This window comes from Apteryx rowi, unplaced genomic scaffold, assembly GCF_003343035.1.
Source record: "Apteryx rowi isolate R43461 unplaced genomic scaffold, aptRow1 scaffold_664, whole genome shotgun sequence".
NCBI classification, from domain to species: Eukaryota; Metazoa; Chordata; class Aves; order Apterygiformes; family Apterygidae; genus Apteryx; species Apteryx rowi.
The window spans coordinates 256250-268587 of record NW_020450943.1 but is presented as its reverse complement, the minus strand read 5'-3'; the positions used below and the strand labels follow the sequence as shown (position 1 = coordinate 268587).

The window sequence follows — 12338 nt, the reverse complement described above, 5'->3', positions numbered from 1 at the left end:
ATACTTCTACAGTTAGGTAGTAAAGGGAAGATTATTGCTGGCTGAATTTAGATGCCCCAGCTTGAGTTCTTGTTTAGATAAAATACAGAACTAGACCAACTAGAACAGCCCACTCTAGTTCACCCTGTTTTGAGCAGGAAGGGGTTTGACTAGATGATCTCCAGAGATCCCTTCCAACTTCAACTATTCTGGGATTCTGAGATACCTCTAGAAGGTGCTGTCCAGTTCAGCAAGCAGTATATAGGCATGAGGTTCACTATATTACAGTTGCTTTCAAGAGTACTCTCGAGGCAGCTGCTGCAGTTTCTTTCAGGTATGCAKCCAATTTTGACTTGTTCATTCATTGTTCATGATGAGTTTATATAGCTGCTTGATGACTGAAGGTTACTTTTCATCTCTGTGTAACTACTCTTGCAGTCCATGTATCTGTTCTGCCTCAGAGTGTGCTCTGTCTGCTGGCTTTTTTAAACCTTGAATGAGAGAAGATACTGAGTTTAAGTTGCAGGCTTCTTTATTTGAAAGGGCCATGAAAGTCTTGGTTCTAGGAATCTGAAGCTTTGAGGATGATGTTGATTTCTAAGTTGGGCTATTCAACCCTTCTAGCTTTGGAACTTGCGAAAGCTCCCATGGCCAAATTGATCAGCAATCCTTCTCTTAAAAAGATTCATCCCTCCTTCACCTTTTCCTCTTATACCTAGTAAAGTCAAAAACTTTTGAAATTACTGGGAAGATTTGTCTGATGAGTGAAGCTTATCCATTGACATTGACTAAGTTATTTCCTGTACTAGCTCACCTTATAAAAGTGAAGGCAAAGTGTAGCAAGTCTATGTCATCTTCGCTTTTGACAACAGTTAGGCTTGAAGACTTTTTATTTTATTGGCACTGCTCTGACAGTCTTCATTCCTGCACCTGCTGAGTAAGGTTGCCTACTACACCTTCTTCCTGTTTTTGATGCCTTCAAGTTTTCAAAGTTAGCATCATGTATCACTGTCATCAGGGCCTGGAGGAAAAATCTGTCTGCTGCTGTACTCCTTCTTGCTATGTCATCTCTGACACCAGGAACTCTTCCATACTACAGCTTCTGTAGCATGCCAGGCATGAAGATGGTCCTTCTCTCCAGAAATAAGCCCATCAGAGGATGAAGATACTTCATGTCAGGGAGGTGAAACAGAGAAGTCGTCATTGCAACTGAAGCAATAATTCTCCATGGTCAATGGGATATTGGAGCCCTGATTTATATTCTCAGATTTTTCATGGTTTTGGCCTTTTGGTGATGATACTTTGTGTCCATGCTGTATTGTCCTAATGCCTAGACAGAGCATGTTGTAGGAAGCAGATACACCCTTATGAGCTGTCTGAGAGGTTTCCCCCATCCAAAGAGGTCATTTCATGACAGATCAGCTCTGGGTGAATAGTCCTTTGACACCACAGATATTGGTCTGCTTTACCACAGTAGCCAACATTTCCTGCCGTATCTGCTTGAGAGCAGCAGACCAAATTCRTGTCTCAGACATTTGGAACCTCTTTTTTCCTTTGTAACTTTTGAGAAAATGTTTAAGGTTAAATGTTTAAGATTACAGGTTTTTTTTAAAAACAGATGTAATAATACAACCAAAAATGTACATGAAATAGTACTTTAAGAATATGCTTCTGCAAATTACTTAGATTTTAGACAGTTGTAGTGCTAATAGCTTTGAATTAAAATAAGAGTGAGTTTATTTTATGGTTTGTAGAATATAATATGCATACTTCTGATCTGTAGGGTTATTTTGTTTTACTGTACATACCAGACTACATTACTGGCAACAAATTTTTTTGTTTGAACTACTTTAGTGCCTCTTATGTCTTTTTACAGGGAATAGAAGACCACAACCTTTTAGCAGGACATCTTGCCATGTTTACTAGTGATTTCAGTCTGGCTCAGGATTTATACCTGGCATCCACCTGTCCTATTGCAGCACTTGAGGTATTCATTTAAGATGTCTGACATTTTTTCTGCTGTTTTTTTCTGCACCTCAATGCTGGATTATCAGTCACCTTCTGGTAATTCTGCTCTTTTGTGGTTTTGTTCTTGCCATTCTGTGAATGAGAGCATTTCTTCTAGGATGAATATATCTCTCAAATTGTCTGAATCCTTCTAGGATACTAGYTCTATAATTACATTTAGAATAATGTAAAATTCATATTAGAATTTGATACTTGGATCAGAAAATGGTGCTGTTCTTTATTAATAGATGCGAAGAGACTTGCAACACTGGGATAGCGCGCTTCACCTGGCTAAGTGTTTGGCCCCTGACCAAATCCCATTCATATCAAAGGAATATGCAGTGCAGCTTGAATTCACGTAAGTTCTCCTGTAAGGCTGCAGTATAAGAATGTCAGACTAATACTCATGCTAATTAGGAGAACATAGACTTGAGATACTTTATCTGATTGCATTGCCAAGAATGAGTTCTGTGAGGTCTTGCAGTTATAGTACCAGGAAGACTAGTTTCATATGAATACTTTCATGCTAGATAAAGACAATAGCAAATAATAGTTACACTTGATTAATTTAGGTATATCTATGTTGTTTTTAACTGGTAGGTCCACTATGTAATTATATAATCTGCTAAATAAATGTTTTGTTGCAGGCAAGTGTTTGTTTGGAAAATAGAAGAAATTAATGCCACTTAACATTTTTTTCCCCTGGAAGAAAGCCTTGCATTTAAAGCTTTTTCCTATCTTTTCCGTGATGCCCTGGAGCCTTCATTTTCTTCATAGTTTAGGTAGAAGAGTGTCAGACTTCAAGACTGCCAGTCCCTGAAAGCAAGAAAATATTCACCATTTGCCATGATTTTAAAGGCTATTTTATAGCTAATTTTACCCAGATGAAACCTATCCTGTTTACTGTCTAAATCAAGAGGAAAATTCTAGATATTAATAGAGGTTTTGGGCAACTTCTCCCCAGTCTCACCAGTTGCCCTGGCACTGAGGGAAGACAGTTGTTGGTCACAGAAAAGAGGAAATTGAGGCAGTTGTTGCAATGTGACCATCTGTAACTTGAGTTCTGAATTTACTTAAGAAAAAAAAAGACTTCATTTTTATATTGCAAAAATCATAAATAGCTTTAGAAGATTGGTTTATTTTCCAGCAAAGTATGTGGAAGTAGAGATGAAATTACTGAGGAGTAGCACATAGGTTTGTGCAGATAGGTATTATGCACATAGATAGGCTCTTTACCTGTCTTTCAGGGTTTTTTATTGGTCTCAATATAAAGGAATTGAAAAGAGATGGACTGTGCCTTTGACTAATAGCTTGATAAAGTGCATGGAAAATGCCCTAATGTACTATGTAACTGCCTGTCTTATTTATGCTTCAGATCATTGGATGGAGTTTTTATGCCTAAAGCAAGACAGATATATACATAATCTGTCTCAAAGAACAAGAGTTACAGTAACTATCTCTTCCTATTAAAAATATTCTTCCATATAATGTATGATTTTCTTTTAGGGGTGATTATGTGAATGCTCTGGCACATTATGAGAAAGGAATCACTGGGGACAATAAGGTAATGCCTTTTTAGTAATGATAGCAGGTGCACTCTCATACTGCACATAGAGTTACCTTGTTTCAGGCTTATTTAAATTCAGGTTTTTGTATTTGGCCGTAAATCTGTATGACTATTGCTTTTGGGATAGTAGTCTTCAATGCACTTATTTTTAATGTACAAAATGATGCTTTTTCTAGGTATAAAGCAGTGTTGCCTGTGTGTTAACATGGCATAATTAAAATTAAGTGTTTATAGTTTTAGCAACTTCATAATAGGCATGTGCAAATATTAGGGAAAATACTGCCAGAATTTTCATTGTTATAATAAAGCCCTAATTATTACTTCTATTCTTCTTTACTGGACTGTTACCTACATAAAGACAGAAAGTGGCTGTGTTAGAGAAAAGACATCATATTCAATTGGACCTCCCTTATTTTGGCATTATTTCCCCTAACATTTGCATAATGTCTATTACAAAACAACTCAATGATAAAACATAATAGGGACAATAGCAGTGTTTTCTCAGTTCAAGCCATTTGGCTTTATAAAACATCAAAGGTCTTACTACCGTTAAAAAATGAGACTACAAGCAGGGTATTTCCTTCTTTTTCTCTACTGTTTGTTTTGGAAGAAAGAAGCAAGTAGCACTGAGCTGTTTGTAAAAGCAGATTCTTCTCCTGTATGTTTGGTCTGGACTCTATTTATCTTGTAAGTAAAATGTAAAAAGCAAAGGCCAAAAGTTAAGATGAAAACTAAGCAGATGATCAATAAGTAAAACATATGATTCTTCACGATAAATAGTTCTGCTGCTTAGTTTTGAATAGTGGCTGCAGTTAGACCAGAATTTTTAGACAAGAATTGACTTAAGTCCATTTTATTTTTTTGTTAACTTGTTTCAGTGTTTGGTTATCATGGCTTTTGCAAGCTGATATTTCTTATATGCAAGGTATAATTACTGCTTTTCATTTGATTGCCAGTACCAGGAACATGATGAAGCTTGCCTTGCTGGAGTAGCCCAAATGTCTATTCGAATGGGAGATATCCGTCGAGGGGTAAACCAGGCCATTAAACACCCTAGCAGGTTACTAAAAAGAGACTGTGGAGCTATTCTGGAAAGTATGAAGGTATTCAAAAGAGTCAGTAAAGCTAATGCTGAATATGTGAATTCATTAAGCTGCTTATGTGTAATCATAATTTACAAGTGATATTGTAATGGTTTCCAATATTGTAGCAATTTTCAGAAGCTGCTCAGCTGTATGAAAAGGGACAATATTATGACAAGGCAGCATCAGTATACATCCGGTGTAAAAACTGGTAAGTACAGGTTTCAGTGAAGTGATGTATTTCTTGAGACTGAAGGCTTGCTGTAATGCCCTTTGGAAAGGAAAAATTCTCTCAGTATCTCAAATGTTGCATGAATTACATTTCATTGGTGTTATGGTTTCCTCCCCTAAGCTTAAACAAGCACAGTGTTCATGAAATCCTCAACAACCTGTGCTGGTTGAAATGTAGTCATACTGAAAATGGGAGGTAGTCTTCCTTTTTTTGTTTTCTTGTGTAATGTTTGAGGTGACCTGTAGTTTCAAGGGATTTTTTTAGTATACTGAATGTAGTCATTTTATTTGTCTAGTTACTGTTTAGTTCATTAAATTTCTTCAGTTATAGAATATGTAGCTGGGACTCTGAATATGCAGACGGTTGGAAGTGATTCTAAGTTGCTGGTTCAAATGGAGTCTGTATCATGAGCAGTCAAAATAGTTGACGTTATGTTCAGTGAACTTTTTTTTTAGCGAATTTGGTCATTGTCAAGTTTCCGATGGAGAAGTACAATTTACAGAGAGACTTAAGGGCCTAATTCTTGTGTAATTATATTTTATGTATTTTGCTATTAAGAACTGTTTGGAGCAGAGATCAAAACTCGGAGACCTCTCTTCTTTCATGCAAATGCTTTAAAAATAAGGTTGGAGCATTAAGCTCATTCTCTGATGAAAATTTTATTCTATCRTAAAAGTGTATCTGTTTCATCAGCATGGACTAAGAAAACACCTTGTTCAGTAGGGTATCTTGCATATTATGAGAGTGGAAGGTGGAAGGTACAAACTTTGTTTATCCAAGCAGAAGGAGGTTCAAGTCCCCTGATGTCTTGGGCAGTGCTCTGTCTTCTAGGCAGAGAGGTATGAGATTTAAGATCAGCCTCTCTTCAGCCTTTAATATTCATTGTCTTGAAAGGCTCTCCAGTTAGTTTGCTGGCTTTTGCACATCATGTTGTGTGTGGAGATCCTGAGGTTAAATTTATGGAAGGACTGATGTGTAGTTCTGTGTTCCTCAACACTCCAGTGTTAGGGATGTTGTCACTCACAGAAACTGGTTCTAAGTGCCTAGAGTCCTCTGTACAACCGATGGCCAAAGTTTAAGCAATCACAGGAGTCAACACAATTGGACCTGTGTTGGTATTCATTTGTTAGGTTAAAGTTTTAATACTGTGCTGCTTCTGTAGATGAATTGGAGAATACTGGAGGCTGAAATGTTCAGTCTGGCACTTTTTAATGCTCATACATCTTTCAACTCAAAAAACAAAAGCTACTCTACTTCTTTAAGCCTGTATATTCCTGAACCAGTGTATAATTTCTGGTTCTTACCTGTATAAATGCAGCTTTTTGAAATTATTAAAGCACATTCAAAACTTGTACCTTCTGTTTAATTACTTATTTTTTAACCTCCTTTTCACTCTTATTATAAATATGCCTGTTTTACTGGAGAAAATTTTAAAACAGAAATATTTATTAAATGACTGTTGTATTTTTTTCTAGGGCAAAGGTTGGTGAACTTCTTCCTCATGTTTCATCTCCAAAGATTCACCTGCAGTATGCGAAGGCCAAAGAAGCAGATGGCAGGTGTGTCTGAGTGTTTATCTATTTTTATAAAATAAGTTATTATTTCTGAAATGCGTTATTATCTTTATAAAATAAATTAAAAGACTAAAATTAAAAGCAAATTTTGCAGAAAATATCCACTGTGAAAAGGGACCCTGAAATATGTAAATTTAAGGTGCTGTGTAGAAATTTTAAACATAACCTAAGGACCTGCCACCAGTATCAAAGATGTGTTTCTGACTGATTGTTCCTGTCTGAACATTAATATCTTTTTAATGAAAGAAGGTGTTTTAAAGTACTGTACCCAATACAGCATTCCACTTAATAGAGTATTGAAGTTCAGTTTGCTTCTAAGTACTCCTTTTATAAGGCTGTGATTTTTAAGGTCATTTAAAGGTGCAATAATCATAAAAGAAAATTTTTCTTTCTAAAAGCAAATTATTGTTATGTCTTAATGGCTTGCACTTGCAAAGTATTGAATAATGTGTAATTATTGACTGAAATGAAAAAGCCCCAAATAGATTATACTTGATCACAAAATGTTGTTTTTACTAGTCATGACATGTCAAGTAGATGTGCTTCAAAATAATGACACCTTAATGATATGAGGTATCACCAAAGCTAAATGTTTGCATTGATGAGACTAGAAAGTAMTATTTCTGTGTCAGTTGCATAGTGTGAGAAAGAGAAATTTCTTGAAATTGTTCAGCTATACAGAAGAGGGAAAAAAAGTCTCACTGTTAAAAATGTTATACTAGTTATCATATGTTTGGGATTTTATTGGCAAGGCAGGACATTGTACTCTCACTCCCAAGTGATTTGATATGGTTACCCTGATGGAACAGATGAACTACCCAAGAAGCCTATATAGGAGATTTTTTTCCCAAAAAATTGGCCAAAAATACTATCATAGTAAACATTTTTCTGTTGTCTCACTGCTTTTCATTCTCCCAAGAGAAAATGAAGGAGAGAGAAAAAAACTAGGAAATGCAGAACAGAGCTGTTATATGTAAACTGAAAAGAAGGTGTCACAGGATAACCTCTCAAAAGTAAAATACAGTATGTTTTTTTTATACCATGTTGTAAAGAGCTATGTAAAACTTAGAAAAACTAATGTGGAAGCATTGTTTTGCAGGTACAAGGAAGCCGTGATCGCTTATGAGAATGCCAAACAATGGGACAGTGTAATCCGGCTATATTTGGATCACCTTAACAATCCTGAAAAGGCTGTTAATATTGTGAGGGAAACACAGTCTCTTGATGGAGCCAAGATGGTGGCCAGGTAACAGTCTTGTTATAAGGTTAAAAAATTAGTAACCTTTGAGAACTGCTAACCATGTTTCCCTCTTTCATGTTTTTGCCGGAGACTAAAATTGTGCTCAGTACAGTAAATGGAATTAAAATAAAAAGAAATCTCTTGTAAGTTTGTAGAATGTATAATATTTCCTTGAATATATTCTTTATGTCTCATGATGCATCTTACGTTTGCTTTCTTCGCTGATTAAATATATTAAATTTTACCACTCTTAAACCATGATTACATTTTCTAAGTTAATGATTTCCTAGAAGCAACTATGCAAAGCATAGTAATATTAATCGTTGTGTTTATATCATATTCTATGACTTTCATATTAACTTCTCTCAGGAGTAATAATCTTAATGTTTCGGTTTTTATTGTGCTTTCAGTTCATGAGATGAGCAGCCAGAGTTTAAAAAGGGTGAAAGAGGACATACCAATCGAAATCTGGGGAGGCTGCTAAAGTATCAGACTCTGGTTACTGGTACTTGGCCAGTGACTAGATATTTCAGTCTGGTGATTTGATTTCTCTAAAATCTGGACAGCTAAGCAAATACTGTATTTTTTTAAACTTTTTAATTAAAATTATATTAGCCTGAAGTAGTAAATTTAGACAATCATAAAAGTTGCCATGCTATGTGGTTCATACTGAGTTAATTTTAGTAACCTATTTAAAATAATGAAGATATACAATAATTTAGAAATGTATCATATCTGCATGCCACAAAATATACTATATTTTTAAAACATTTGGAGTATTCATTATGTCACTTAACTAAGGTATTAACTTGTTCATTCTGATTAGATTCTTTCTGCAGCTTGGTGACTATGGTTCTGCCATTCAGTTCCTGGTCATGTCCAAGTGCAATAACGAAGCTTTCACATTAGCTCAGCAACACAACAAGATGGAGATTTATGCCGATATCATCAGTGAGTATTCCAGTTTAATAGTTTGCTTGGAATATGTTTTGCTGGKTTTTTTTACTTAATTGGTTTAGACAGATTTGAAGTGATAAGACAAAAGGTGGGACATTTTGTGTTTTCCAGCCCTTTCCATCTATTGTCTATTTTCGGTCATTGGCCAATTCTCCATCCTGTGTCTAATTCTGGTCCATAAATGAGGCATTCCTTTCAGCTCAAGTGTCTCCCAGGGTCCTCACTCTAGGTTGTTTTTGAATCTTGCCTGTGCTTTCTGTGTATCTGTAGAAGTAAAAGCATTTGTCTATATGCTTTTTTTACTTGTGTCGGTTGAATAATCCTGTTCTTTCACCTTGATGTATTTAGTACTGCTTTTCTGAAACCGAAAATTTTACTAGTGCAATTTTCAAGTTTGTGCCATCTTTTCCTTTTCTCCTCGTTCAAGCTCTTTTATTACATGTATAAATCACTTGTCTTTCCTTTCTTCCTTAAGGCCTTTCATGGCCTCCTTGTGTCTCAGTGAGAAGCAAAAGGAAGTTTTACTGAGAAGCTGATTTTTACCTCAGGTCATCAAGTCAGTCAGTGGCCCACTTGTCAATTTGCAACAAATTTTATGTTCTTCTCCTGTGTCCCCCTTCTGTGTGGAAACAGTTCCACATAAGTATCTTATGATTATCTCATATTTTCAGTTAATACCTCCCTTTAAAAATGTTTTCTCGCTATGATGATTCTAAAAACTTGGCAATGTTAGCTTGCAGGTGTACTGTTATAGCTGCTTGTCAAGGTGGCTAGTATTGTTCTGTCATTTCCCTATGCATTCCTCCTTCTCTCCTATCCAAAATAGCATGATATATACTTAAACCGTAATTAGCTGGGGGGAAAAAAGGCTTTAACTTTGGAGGTAGTGACTGTCTTTGTTTTAGATGCATACAATAAAATGGAGTCTTGGTTAGAAGATTAAATAGCATTTCAGGCTAACATAGTTAGATTGCTCCTGATAGTCATACACTGTGCAACACAAACGTACTCTGAAGCTGTGAAAATAATTCAGATGATAATCTCATAAGCATCTGCAGAATTCCATTGTACTCTTTTACTGTTGCCAGGACATAATGAATTATGAATTAAGAAGTCATTCATTGGTCAGGTCATAGTTATGCCATTTTTATCATGTCTGTTAAACGAAAAACAAAAAATCCCATTACAGTGTAAAACCTATGCAAACAAATATTTCACTGCATTATTATCTTTTAATGTCTGACATTCAGTGTTTGATTAAGCAGGAAAAAAAAGTTTATGAGGTAATTCAGTCTAGCTGGCTTTGGTTCTCTTTGAATGTCAATAGAAAAAAAGTAGAATATGGAATTTCTTCCTTCGGTAAGGTCTTTCATCTTACCTTTATAAGAATACTATGCTACCCTTGCTTATGTATCTGTTGCAGGTTCTGAGAATACTACTAATGAAGATTGTCAGAGCATTGCACTATATTTTGAAGGAGAAAAGAAACATTTTCAGGCAGGAAAATTTTTCTTGCTGTGTGGCCAATATGCACGGGTTAGTACTTAAAGAATAAAACAATGGTATTTAAAAGTTCATTAAAACTGTTCAAAATATAGTACTTCAAAATCAGAAAAATTCACAGGAGACTTTTTGCCTACCTTCACATGCTGATATGAAAAAGTGCAACAAAACTAAGTAAACTATTTGTAATTATACACATTGGATTCTATGAATTATAGTCATGCACATAACTGTTTTTCATAGCAGCAAAGCCTCTAAGTGGATCAAAGATGTACTGTTCTCTGTGAATCTCTTAATTACATGAAAATAGAAGTAGAATTTAATTAGAGTTTATTTGCTTGACCAATGCTCCATTGTTGAATTATTTTGCATTTATTAAATACTGTAGCATACTTTAAGTTAAAACTTCCTTTTATAAAAGCAAGTATGTAAATTGACACAATTCTTCTTGATTAGTTACAAGTTTGTCAGCTGATGCTTAACTAAATGTTCCACTTCTTCATACTGAGCACATGCTTAAAAAAATATTTCTGATTTTTGCAAATTACAGCTATCACAGGTGACCACTCCTTCAGCTGGGGCTCAGGGGGTTCCAATGGCACATTAATCAGTTTCTGCACACTGTATTGCTCTGAACATCTTTCACAGATGAAAATATATGCCAGGATTTGGCAAAAAATGTTCTCTTCTTTCTTGCAGCAGATTCTGTAAGAGCAGCTGCTGTCTGTATAGCATAAGTGATTATCCTTATAGCCATAAAATACAGTCATGATAAGCATCCATGGTGCTACTTTTCTGTCAAAAGGCAGAGAGGAATAATTTGGTAAAAATTAGGAAAAAGTTCATTTCTTTTGTCTCAGTTTTAACTCATCTTCTATTTCATTTTAGGCATTAAAGCACTTTCTGAAAAGTCCAAGCACAGAAGATAACTTGGCTATAGAAATGGCAATTGAAACAGTAAGAAACTTTGATAAACAAAAAAATTCTTCATCTTCTCAAGAAATCTACTTTGTTTGTTGTGGCATTGTCCTAGTGTCAGTGAGAGTGTTTGGACAGATTGCAAACAGAAGGAAAACTGTTTCAGTAAAGGTGTTAGCTAAATGTAAAACCCCTAAAATAACTGGCACCAGAGGAAAAAGTGTTTTCAGTCTTCAAAGGAGGGTTTATGAATCCATTCAAACTTTCATGGTTGCATGTCAGATGCTTGAATTTGTAACTTCATTGTTTAGCAATATCCATTCATGATTTTTTCAGTCCTGCTGCTGCATGCTGTGGTAAGAGAGGTCAGTACACTTCCATTCCCTCTCTCTCTCTCTCTCTCTCTCTCTCTCTCTCTCTCTCTCGCAGCTTCCGCTCTAGGATAGAAGACCAGTTGCAGCATTAGCCTTACTAACCCCTTTTGGTTTATATCTGTTAAAATCATTTTTCCATCCCTTAAAAAAAAAAAAAAAAAAAAAATTGGAGATGAAGCAATCTTTGTTTAATCTTTAGTTTAGTTGCCCGTGACCTCCAAAGTTCTGGAGTCATCAGGCCTCCCCAGCCCATGCTGCACCTCAGCACGTGTGAACCTAGTCTGTTTTCTGAGATTCCCTTCTAGACAACACATGCTGGAAATCTATTTAACCAGGCCCATTGGCAGTTTCCATCTAAGCATCCACTGTGACTTTCACTGTCTGTCATCCAAACTGTGCTGACTGCCTCTGTTGCCTTGAAAAACCCACAGCATTGAAATTCTTACTAGGGGTCACCAGATTTTTTTTTCAAACTCTTCAACGGTAGGCCTGACTCTACCTAGAGCTAGCATAGCCACTCTTGAGGCCTTCCATCTCAGAAAGCTATTGGCAAGGCCTGTAGGACTGAGGTGTTTGAGGTGTCTAATGCTTTCCTCTGGAGCCAAATGGGTAAGCCCAGATGAATAAAGGCTAAGAAGAAGCCCATAGGCTATTGCTGCAAATGAACCGTATCTGTGGATCCTCCCAGAATCTCAGCATCTCAGTCATTTGTTAGACTCTCTCTTCAACTTTGGCTCTACCGCAGTGACCAGCGCTGAATATTCCTCTGAGACACAGATTGCTGGCTTGATAGACACACCTTTGTGGTGGTGGGCTTCAGCTCATGGTGCCTAGACTCGGAGGCCTTCCTAACACTGAAAAAGTGAAACAGTTCATGCTGATAAAGACTTACTTAGTTATAATCC

The 12338-nt window shown here is 36.1% G+C and overlaps 1 protein-coding gene across 10 annotated transcripts in view; it reads left to right on the top strand.

The window, feature by feature from the left end:
* The window catches only part of WDR19 (WD repeat domain 19), a 47330-nt gene that overhangs the window by 22945 nt on the left and 12047 nt on the right, over positions 1 to 12338 (top strand). For all 10 annotated transcript variants that reach the window (XR_003256565.1, XM_026085296.1, XM_026085295.1 and 7 more), the window contains 10 exons: positions 1856 to 1966; positions 2235 to 2344; positions 3493 to 3550; positions 4510 to 4656; positions 4764 to 4846; positions 6343 to 6426; positions 7541 to 7687; positions 8508 to 8632; positions 10062 to 10174; positions 11030 to 11098. Coding sequence is in view for 9 of the 10 variants with exons in the window: in XM_026085296.1 (XP_025941081.1) it covers positions 1856 to 1966; positions 2235 to 2344; positions 3493 to 3550; positions 4510 to 4656; positions 4764 to 4846; positions 6343 to 6426; positions 7541 to 7687; positions 8508 to 8632; positions 10062 to 10174; positions 11030 to 11098 (1047 nt within the window). In the remaining variant the exon portion in view is untranslated. The remainder of the gene's footprint in view (positions 1 to 1855; positions 1967 to 2234; positions 2345 to 3492; positions 3551 to 4509; positions 4657 to 4763; positions 4847 to 6342; positions 6427 to 7540; positions 7688 to 8507; positions 8633 to 10061; positions 10175 to 11029; positions 11099 to 12338) is intronic.